Genomic DNA, 11,115 nt, shown 5'->3' with positions numbered 1-11,115 from the left:
TTGGCAGAGCTACAGTGAAAAAGATCAATTGTACTTCACAGGTGTGTGAACTATTCAGAACTATTTCAAAGTGCAGGTTTATATGCTGCTCTAGGTAAACCTGCTTTAGCAGGGAGGGGTTGGACAAGATGATCTCCAGAAGTCTCTTCCAATGCCAGCCTTTCTGTGATTCCATGATTCCAGATGTTTGAAGTTAGGCAAGATGGACCCTGTGCTTCCAATCAAGATTGTCTGGTATGGATGCCATCTACCAATATCTTAAATATAAAAGGCAGTAACACACTTTTCATCAGGTTCAAGACAGAAATGCTAGAAAGGGAGTTGAACACATCTAAGGAAAAAAAATCCAAAGAGAAAAATCTTACAAATAGAAGTTTTTACTTGAAGTTATATTCTGCATTCATTATGCAGGTGCAGAGGACTTTGGACTCTTATGAAATGAACATTTTGAAATTCAAAAAGCTGTTTGTCCTAAAAGTGGGAGTGATTAGGAGTCTTCAGTAAAATAAAACTGATCAAAAATAATTTAAAATGCAGTCGTCTTTTGTGTTTTAAAACACTGTTGGTAATTGAAATAGGAATACAATTCTTCATATGAATGCTGGAACATTTATCCAAGTTTTCTGTTGAGAAATGAAGCAGTGCTTTTCATGTCATAAGTACTTCCATTACCACCAGTTTACCCAAAAGATTTTCCTACTTTTCAAGAGTCTGCTGAAATAATTATAGGACACCTCTCTTCTATCCCTTCCCTCCCACCTCCCCCACTCTGTTTTAAGAGTGTTTCTGAAAATGGAGGCTTACACATTTGTTAGACTTTCACTGTATAAAAATGTACAGTGGCTTTATTGACATGTACATTCCATTATGTTTACAGCTGCAAGATATGAGGCACACTCAGTATTGCACTTCATTAAAATTTCAGGCTCAAACATAACCCAGAAGTTTAAATGAAACTGCTGTTGTAATTTAATATTTCTTATACAGGACAAACATTGATACCTTTATATACAGGGTGATACTTGTTACATTTATGCCTTCCTAACACATTTTTTTATAACAGTCTAGGAAATAAACCAGAATATTCCTCTTTCCCATCCCCACTTGTGATGCGTTACAATTGTACAAGATTACAAAAAGTCAGTATACAATAATCAATATTTTTTTCTTTCTCCTGAAAGCCAGCATCATTCATAGTCCACAGACACACAGATCCTTTAATAACAATTGTTTATTTGTAAATGTCCAATGTTTCCTAGCCGATGACTGTAATGGCCACATGCAAACACCTCACAAATTTTGATGTCTCAGTTCAAAAAATGTCAGTATCTCACAGCAAGAATTATGTACATGGTATTTGGCATCCTTCTTGCACTGTAAATTGTTCCTTTTACCTGGGTTATGGAATGGTCCCATCCTCATCCCAGCTGGACTTTGTTTTCAGGACACTTGAGGGATGAGGGCACCTGTTTTGCTCTGGTTAAAAAAATTTGCTATTCTAAAAAGTGTGTGCATTTCTGCAAACCCCACAACCCAGAGCAAATTCTTCACCAGTGGGTGGATGGACAACATGAAGTGGACATTCTGTTCCTTCAAGTTGTTTACCTTTGGGACCTACAGTGAATGTAAGGATAAGGGAAAAAAAAAGAAAAGAATAGATTAATGCTTGCAGACAATGTAAACAGACATATATTACATTTCCTCCAAAAAAAATCCAAACTAAATGAAGAGAATAAAAAAAGATCAAACTGCCATTTAATTGAAATCAATCAAATTCAAATTTAAAAAGAGAAGATGCTTATAGACAGTCACTTAAGGAAGTTGTATCTCATTAATACTGTGGAAGAAATTTGCACAAGGTAAGAGAAAAATTGAATAATGAACAAGAGTTACATTCTGCAGTAAACAATAATTCTAAGGTTATAGCAGGAATTGTAATTTATTTGTTTACTTATTTTATGTAAATATCTTAAAGAAAGGATAACACTTTCAACCCCCAATCATTTACTAACAGAACATCGATATACAGCACATGAACTTAGTAATTAAGGCATTGAGGTAACAGTTTGCAGATAATGGCTACCTAACTACACATACATCACTTAATAATGTGTCAATTTTATCAATATACCATTTTACACACCATTCTACATATGGAGTCTGACCTGGTATAGGGAAATTGAAATGTCTTTCTCTATCAAAGTTCTTAATGTTTAAATGATCAGTGCAATGACATTGCCAGAAAACCAAAAAAATATCACCAAGAAAAGCTAATATCAATTAGAGCTTGTAATTTATTTCAGAATTCAGTGTGGTAAATTTGCTTTGTCAAAGTCCTACCTGCAGGACAGTGTGGGAGCTCTTCTTTAGGGATGCTTGTCATTCTTTGGAAATCATCATGGCAAGCATTGCAAAAATGCGTTGTCCCGAAACAGAAAAAAACAGCAACTGAACAGCAGTAGCGGCATTTGTACTCTAAGAAATCCGTACCGTGTTTGGGACACATCTGAACAAGGAAAGCAAACACCAGTCAGTGAAGCAGCCATGTTCTCACAATCCCAACAATCCCAACAACTCACTTCTACATTCTGTACAATATATTAATAGTATATACAATATTGTTCAATACATGTAATTACAAATGGCTGTGAATTACCATATAGCTCAGGTACTCAGGGTTTCAGAATGAAATAAAAACATGAATATAATAGTTATTTACTCACCTGAGCCCTTGAAACATCAGAGCAGGCACCACAAATAAGTTCTCTTGGATCATAGTCATCTCCTTGTCCAGCCTCAGCATCACAACGAGCTTCACCACCAAAATATGCCTTAATTGCATATAGAAATGATTGGATGTTAAACCAGAGACAATTATTCTTTTAACTATTCTTTTCAGTTTAACCAATTCCATTTATAAGGGGAATATGACAAATGACTGCCATTTCAGTGGCCTCCCACTATTCTGAACTCTCTTGACTCTCTAGGTACGTGGTTTGGAGGCACTCAGAGAATGTCCCTCAGTCTCAGGATGAACAAGACCAAAAACTGCAACATCCCCTGCTCTATGCCAGTGACTGTAAGGCTTTTGGAACAGCATTTGGATGCTCTATGAACCCTATGTCAGAATTAAGTAGCAGCTTGAGGTGAATAGGTACTGGAGGAAGTAGGTACTGCACCTTCTTGTAAGTGGCCATTGACTCAAGGTGCTTTTGGTTTCTAAGCTGCTCTGTTTACATGCTTGAGCTTTACTAGCTAAGATACTGTGTACATCTCATTAGCCCAACACTCGATTTTTTAAATTATGAGTCTATAAACAACATCTTTTCCTGCCTTTCTGCTGCATACACAATGTATTAAACATAGTTTCTGTTTTAAGAAATTACTTGTGAAATGGTAACATCCATTTAATAAATCCCACCATACCTTTTTGCACTTGTAGCAAACATAATAAGCATATCTGTTCATAGCATAGCCAGCTGGGTCATTATAAAATCTAACACCTGGCGTTGTGATGGCCTCACTCTTGTGCAGCCCTTCATACTCCAATCTCATTAGCGCTTTTCTCCTTACATCTTCATAGAGTTCTTTGATTGGATCAAGCAAATCCTTTAATACTGTGTGATTGATTTTGTTCTGAAATAAAAACAAAGCTGATTAAAGTATCGTGCATCTTTATCCCAACAGCTATGATAATTTGTGTTATAGGCACAAATAGCATGAGAGATGTCATAAAAACATATGGGCCTATTTCAAAAAACAGCTGATACAGAATGTACTCTGTTTGCTGTAAAAATGGTATCCATGAATATGCTTTTTCTATGGCCTGTTGTGACATGGGAACATCAACCCTTCCAAGAGACTAACAGCCAGGGAGGTGGTGAAGAGTATATGAAATATTCACCACAGCACAGGAACATTCTCATTGTGTATTTTCTGTAATTTTGGTTCTTTTTGGCTTACTGCTCAGCAAGTAAGCATAATGACTGACAGTCTTCTACGGCAGTTCTTTATCAATTAGTGACCACAAGCTACTGCCATTAATTACCACAACACAACATGACAGAAGAACCATAGCATGCAGAATGGCTGACTATTCCCAAATTTCAAATTCCTAGGGTGGGGTAAGGTGCTCTTCTTTCCAGCAGCTATCATGTGCTTTTGCTTACAGCAATTTTTTAGAGTACAAGAAGAATTGTTAGCAACTTAGCTGAACTAAGTACATGTATTCTTTGGCTCTGCCCTCACACTGAAAAGCAAAAAGCAGCTTTAAAATGGTTAGTAAAATGGAGAATTCCTGTTTCAAGACAGTGTGCTTTAAGATTACTTCTTCCCCTCCTCACTATCACCAATACTGGGAATTTGCAAGCTGATGTTGGTAAGAATGAAACAATATTAAGACAATGTCTGACCTATGCTTTCTTTTTAAGAGGACACCTCAGGGAACAGTAGGAGAGAGTCAAAAGATGCATCAATGCAGCAACAAGTGGAATTAAGAAAACAAGTCATGTATAACTCATTTACACTGTACCAAGCAATACAGTATTAACAAAAAAAAAAAAAAAAAAAAGAAAAAAAGAAAAAAGAGAAAAGGAAAGTATCAGGTAAGTTTCTTGACTTTGGCAGGCACATAGCTCATTTACCTTGCAAATTGGGCAGGACATAAACCCAAAAGTTATCCTTGGACCAAGCCACCTGTTTTCTAGTACTCGTTGACAGCATTGCAAATGGAAAACATGGCTGCAGTCCAGCTTTAGAAAAGAGTAAGTGAATATTGTGAATATTGAAGTTACATTAACCACTAAAGTAGAAGCAGTTATTTGCCTTTAAGTGGCAACATATATCAGTTCCAATATTAATTTGAAATCCTAGAAGACCCCTATTTTCTTCTTAACAGCAAGAAAGAACATGAAATGGGCATTAAAATCATAACCATACCAAGATCACCTACGGATATATGAAATACATGTGAATTATATCAACTAATTACCTCAGTTGTTTTACTCCTTTACAAAATACCATGTATTTTAATAAAGTAGACATAGCAAACTGCTATGTCTAGCAAAATCTGAAAGCAAATCTGCTTTCTTGAAATAGAATGTCAGACAAAAATAAAACTTTAAGTAGCTTAACTATTGTTATGGTGTCTGTTTTCAAGTTTTGAAGAGCATAATTTGAAAGACTTTATATTTTCACTTCCTTCATACGACACATTACAATTGCAATAGTAATCTCTTAGAAGGGGAAAAAACAAACAAACAAAAAACCTGGATAGCTGGTGCTGCTGAAAGTGCTTCAGTAAAGCAGATCATGCACATGTCATCAGCATCTTGTTTCAGAGTTGTAGCGTTTTTATCGCAGCCATGCAGGCACGGCAAACAGTGCTCTTCGTTCTTCACGCCTCCGCAGGGGTGACCGCAGGGGTGTGTCTTGCTGCAGGCAATCTTGGCGTACTCCTAAACAAATGTAAAGTAGAGAGTTAATCATCTCTTCCCCTTTACTGAGTGTTCTGACAGTGTCACTTTTTGAAGGACTGCTGGTCCATGCAATAAACTGAGATGGAAGAATCATGGTTTATATTGTCTACTGCCTCAGGTACTTGGGAAAAGCTGAACGTTGTGTACTTGAAATAACAATGTTTCCTTTGTTTACCTAGCTGCTCTTGAATGCAAATGGCTAAAAATGAAACCATAATTTAAAACTTCCAATAGAAAGAGAACTGTTCTTTGATCCTGTGTGCTTTTTATATATTGAGTGCTTCCTGCATAAATACTGCTGACCTGTATTAACAGCCTTTAAGATTTCTGCAGATTTTGGAGAAGTTTCAAGTAACTCACTCTTAAGAATACACTATAAGCTAACCATTAATCAGCATAAAGTGATTTTACATGGAAATGGATTTTTAACCACCTCTAATTCCCATTCCTACTAAACAGAAAACTTGTAAAAGTTACCCAGAAGCTAGCAACAAATTGAACTGAATTTAAGTAACTGTAATGAACTGTTACTCAACAGTTCATTAATGAACTGTAATATGTCTTCACAGGCTGACAGAGAAAAAAAGATGACCAATTTGCTTCACTTTGACAGAAACAGATAAGAAAAGTAAGTAAACAGGTAAGGCAAAGTAAGAAACTGGTTATGATTTGGCCCTCTGCCAATTGCACCCAGTGTAGGACACAGAAGCACTCAGGATACGTGGATACAGATGATAAACCTGGCAACTCACATAATACACAGGCTTTTGAGCAAACTTTTTATCAAGCTTTCCAGTACATTTGACTTTATACTGACAGTGTGTAGTTTACTTTATTATTGCAATGCTGTTGTGAAAACTTGAGGTACTTTTGAAGATAATAATGAAACTACCCAGTATGTAAGTTGACTATTAGCGTTCATAATCAGTAATTAAAATAAACATTTACAAATTCAGAAGTATTTGAATGGTAGTATTCAATATTAGAACCTTTTTATATGACAGATCTGATTTAAAATGAACCACAAGGATAAACAAGGTTTATTCAAAATAAGAAACCCACTTCATTCTATGCTCTCTTCTATTTATGTAATTAATGATGACTGATACTTGCTAATACACACCTGGCAGTCTGTATCAGAACAAACACTTCCCACTGCTGATAATTCTGTTCCACTCCTACATCCACAGAACCGACATGCTTCAGAACTGCTGGTGGTAGGTTTGCCTATGGTGCAAGAGAGAACAAGGCCAAAAATGTTCCAATGAAACACAAGGGACTGATACTCTATCAGACATCAAAGCAGCATTCACAGAAAACAACCAGAAAGCCAGCAATTCTTATGCAGCTAAACTATTTTACTTTTATTAATATTTAAAAGCATTGCCCTAGAGCAGGTGAGGATCACAATAATCAGGATAAAGAGCAAGTAGTAACAGTTGTGTTTTACCTGTCTGTTCTCTAAACTCCACCATGGCCTTCATAGTTTTAGAATCTGCTAATGCCATCAGCCAGAAAAGTTTGGTCCTACCACAGCCCTCGTGGAGATCAACTTTGATAGCTTCTTCTTCTTCTTTGAACACCTGTCAAGTTAACCAAACAGATACTAAATGGCATGTTTAATTAGAGTATAGACCTGTCTCTGTAATTTTTGTTGCTCTCTCTTTGGATTCAGACCAGGTATTTTATAGATTCTGTGAAACTGTCTACTGCAAGTTGTTTTTCTTTTATACATTCCGTAACTTGTACATCTTGCAGATATGCATGATAAAGGATTCATGTTTTTAGAAGTAAAAATGAATAAAATAATAAAATTAACTCTTGATCTAACATGATGCAGAAACAACAGTGCAGCAATGCTAAGAATAGAGCTACACATTTTTTTTCTGATTTAATAAATACAGAGCTTGGACTTCATAATTCCTACCCAACACATCCAGTAGGCCACAGAATATTAAAAGCACAAGATAACATCAGAAATATCTTCATATAACCATGCTAGTAGTTTATCAAAGCAACATTGAGAATTAGGGTCTTAATGACAACTACTATAGAGTAACAATTATAGAAATGTGTAATATTAGTATTTTTGACTTTCATATAAATACATAGTGGATACTTTTGGCTACAATGAGGAAAATATAAAGTTTTTGCAAATTAAAAAAAACTGCAAGAGATCCTTAGGGAATTTCATGCAGTCTCTTCTTTTGCTCCTTTCCCAAGCTTTGAAGGCAGTTCTGTTTGCATTTGTTTCACCTGTAATGCAAGGAAAGTTAGAATTTTCCCAGGTATGGATATATACAGCTCACTCCAATTTTTACTAGAATCAGGGAAAAAAACCTCTAACTGCTTCACAAAGTATTCACATAAGCACATCTGACTAACTTACAGGTTGTCCTTTCTGGAGGGGACAGAAAATACATTAAAGAGGTATGTATGACTGAAGTTGGACAAAGAACAGGAAGCAAACAGAAAACAGGACAGAGGGAACATGACAGAATTGAAACTGAATTTGAGAGGCTTAACATATGAGATGTAAAGGTAGAAGTGGTGAATAAAGAGCAGAAGTTTAAACATGCTTTTAGAAGTAAACAGGAAAATCTGGTAAGTAGCTATTTTGGACAGATAAAAGGAAAAATAGTAGGTTTTCTATGAGATAAGAACTTACTTTTTATCAACTGTAATCTGAACAGGCTATATAGGAGAAATCAGAAAAATGAATGAGACTAGACTGTGCTGTGCCATGACAGAAGAGTAGACATAAAATGATATTAGGATGATGAAATAGGAAAATTTCAAAGGGGATCCCAAAGACTCTGGCTGAGAACTAGAAGATAATAGACACCCATGGCAGTGCCAGGCTGAGACTACACTGCAAATGCTGTGGCACCAGACAGGAGTGTTTCACTGGAGAGTGAAACTCAGTACCAAAGGTCTGATATTTACACCACATGTGCTCTACAGCAAGCTTATCCCTTGCACTGAACGACCATTTGCAGTGTCTCTGCATCTATCTTTTGATTTGCTTTTAGTTAAACCTAAAAGCAAACAAAACCAGTTCAGTTCATGCACTCCAAGGCTGCTAAGTAACAGAAAACAATGTACTTTAAGGAGACATGATCATCTTCTTTAAAAGTGAATATAGATGCATTGTAGGAGAGGGAGAAGAGGACTGAGTTTCACTGAAGTAACTTTATTACTGACATTTATTATTTTAATACTTGTACAAATATAAGTAGTCAGAGGGAAAAGGGAAAGTAAAGGATCACAACAAACCATAAATGAGGAATAGAGGCAGGAAAGAGGAAATGTTCAAGAATTCTAGAAGTAAAGGCATCTTCAACATCAATTTCAATGACAAAAAGAAAAAAATCCAAAGGATAAAAGAATACCACAGAATAATAATAATTAGCAGAGTACACAGCAAGTTATAAAAACTCATATCTAGTCAAAGTTTCAATTCTAAAAAAACTCAAGTCAGGAAATTTTCAAGCTTATGGACAAGGCAACATATTTCTGTTTTAAAACGTATTTGTGTTTTAAACCCAGTGAAAGCTAGAGGAATATTGAAAAATAAGAGAAAACTCATAAGGAAACCAGTACAAATATTTGCTGTCAAATCATCTTCCTGGATATTAAAAAGGAATACAAATACATTAGAAATGAAGGGGTTGACAAGCACTGACTCCTATGACAGAAGTGGTAAAGAAGATAAAATTTAACAGGAATAAAGAATCAACATATACTTAAGAAAGTCTATGCAGCTTCTAAATTCTCCTAAAAAAGCATTTCTAACCAGGAGAGAAAAACAAGAGAGAAAAAGCTGATGTAGCACAAGAACTAGAATTAGGAGCTGCTGCAAGATTTTCTAATCTTTGTGAAAGATAAAGGACATGAGAACGTAACCATAAACAACTGAAGAGAATTAACTGGAAACACATCTATCCCATCTCCAAAATAAAATATAACCCCTTTTTCAGATTCAGTATTTGCTACTACCTTTTGGTTCTATTTTATTTATATAAATATGCACACAACAGGGGGCCATGTATACTCTACCTGTCTCTGGTGAGTTTTTGTTCTCCGATGGAGATGAAGGAATCGGTCACAGTCTGTGCACAAATTCCCACAGACATTACATAAAATGATTGCAGCAGTTTCACCATCATCATGATTATCACACATTGGCTGAGAAAAAAAAAAAAGAAAGAATTCCTAAGTCCTTCACTTCCTTTCAGCATTTGTTTTTATTCTCCCCTCAGTCACACACCCTACACCACCCCTCCAATTTATAAAAGTGGAAAAATAGGTTGTTTGGACTATTAATGCTATCTTTAAAATAATCAGTATATAAACAATTATTCCTTGACACAAATCCCCTCAATTTCTGACATCAGTTTTTCCTCATACTCTTCATCTCTTCTTTTGTGTGATGTAACCAAAAAAGTGTTTTTCAATAATAACATTGAGACATCACTTTAAACTAGTCTGAGAAGAGGTTTATGTGGTAACAAGGGGTTATGGGCATGTTAACAGAAAAGTTCAGAGATATGAGTACTCAGGTCAGTCAACAGGCATGAATTTACCCTTCATTACTTTAATATGGTATGTTTACTCTTTTCAAACATCTAAACAAAGCTGTAGGTCAGCCATACCTCAAAGACAGTATGGTTGAAGTGACAAACTTCAAAATCCATCATAAAATTAAGTTGCTCTACTGACAATTTTTTTTTTTTAAATTGAGCAGGGTTTTGCTTGCAATTCAAAATATCCCTGCAAATAGACTTCAACAACTGATTTTGACTATGCACATCTCTGAGAACAAGTTTCCATTGTCATACATGGTCCATTGTAACACATGGTTTCCATGATACTCTCATGCAACTTAGAACAGAGTTCTCTCACAGCAGTTCTGGTAGGGAGACACACAGTTCACCTCAACATTTGAATATCCTGATGTGGAACAGGACTGGGAAATTTCATGCTTGGGTTCAGCAGCTTGAATAACTGCTTAACAATGTCTTGGCTGCTCCTCTGACATCTCCAAGACCTTTGACTTTCTTAATCACCTCAGAAACCTTTGTGTTTGCTTCTGTCTCAGCAGAGTTTTATTCCTTGCTGCTACTGCAGCTCTATGCCTCCTGCATTCTGTTTCTACCTACACTAAACTGCTTTGGATGCTTCTTTGCTCTAACTATGCTTGGTTGCTATTGCACACCCTTCCCTTGCTTACCACAGGGATCCACTTAACCAAGATTTAGAGAGACCAGCTTCATTACTGTGCTCTTTTTAATATGGTATTAAAAAATCACAAGCTTTTTGTCATATGGAAAAGTATAGGTATTTTGTCAACTGAAAAGTATTGAGAGAATCATATTCCATATCAAATTTATAAATCCTCTGAGTCAATGGTAGTTTTACTAAATTCAGTTAGAAGGAGTTTCTCCCTGGGGTAATCATTCTCTAGTGAGATGGGGAAGAGGAAGCTAAATTACAGAGAAGTAGTTACTGAGTAACACAGAAGAATCGATTTTATTTTGTGACAAGGATTAAGACAAAGAAAGAGCTCTGATAGAGGGTGCTGTACAAACTGAGTCAATCTACTAAAAAACTCATGCCACAGGTGTTAGGAAGGCCT

General features: G+C 35.9%; 1 protein-coding gene across 17 annotated transcripts in view; it reads right to left on the bottom strand.

Moving 5' to 3' along the window:
* Positions 1–827: 827 nt before the first annotated feature.
* The window catches only part of MYCBP2 (MYC binding protein 2), a 175,474-nt gene continuing 165,186 nt past the window's right edge, over positions 828–11,115 (bottom strand). For all 17 annotated transcript variants that reach the window (XM_054628261.2, XM_054628264.2, XM_054628265.2 and 14 more), the window contains 9 exons: positions 9,537–9,665; positions 6,928–7,060; positions 6,601–6,704; positions 5,268–5,456; positions 4,644–4,751; positions 3,427–3,636; positions 2,724–2,831; positions 2,341–2,506; positions 828–1,614 (listed from right to left, as the gene is read on the bottom strand). In XM_054628261.2, the coding sequence (XP_054484236.2) occupies positions 1,499–1,614; positions 2,341–2,506; positions 2,724–2,831; positions 3,427–3,636; positions 4,644–4,751; positions 5,268–5,456; positions 6,601–6,704; positions 6,928–7,060; positions 9,537–9,665 (1,263 nt within the window). In that variant the 3' untranslated portion in view covers positions 828–1,498. The remainder of the gene's footprint in view (positions 1,615–2,340; positions 2,507–2,723; positions 2,832–3,426; positions 3,637–4,643; positions 4,752–5,267; positions 5,457–6,600; positions 6,705–6,927; positions 7,061–9,536; positions 9,666–11,115) is intronic.

This window comes from Agelaius phoeniceus, chromosome 2, assembly GCF_051311805.1.
Source record: "Agelaius phoeniceus isolate bAgePho1 chromosome 2, bAgePho1.hap1, whole genome shotgun sequence".
In the NCBI taxonomy this organism is placed as follows: domain Eukaryota; kingdom Metazoa; phylum Chordata; class Aves; order Passeriformes; family Icteridae; genus Agelaius; species Agelaius phoeniceus.
This window is presented reverse-complemented; position numbering and strand designations above follow the sequence as displayed.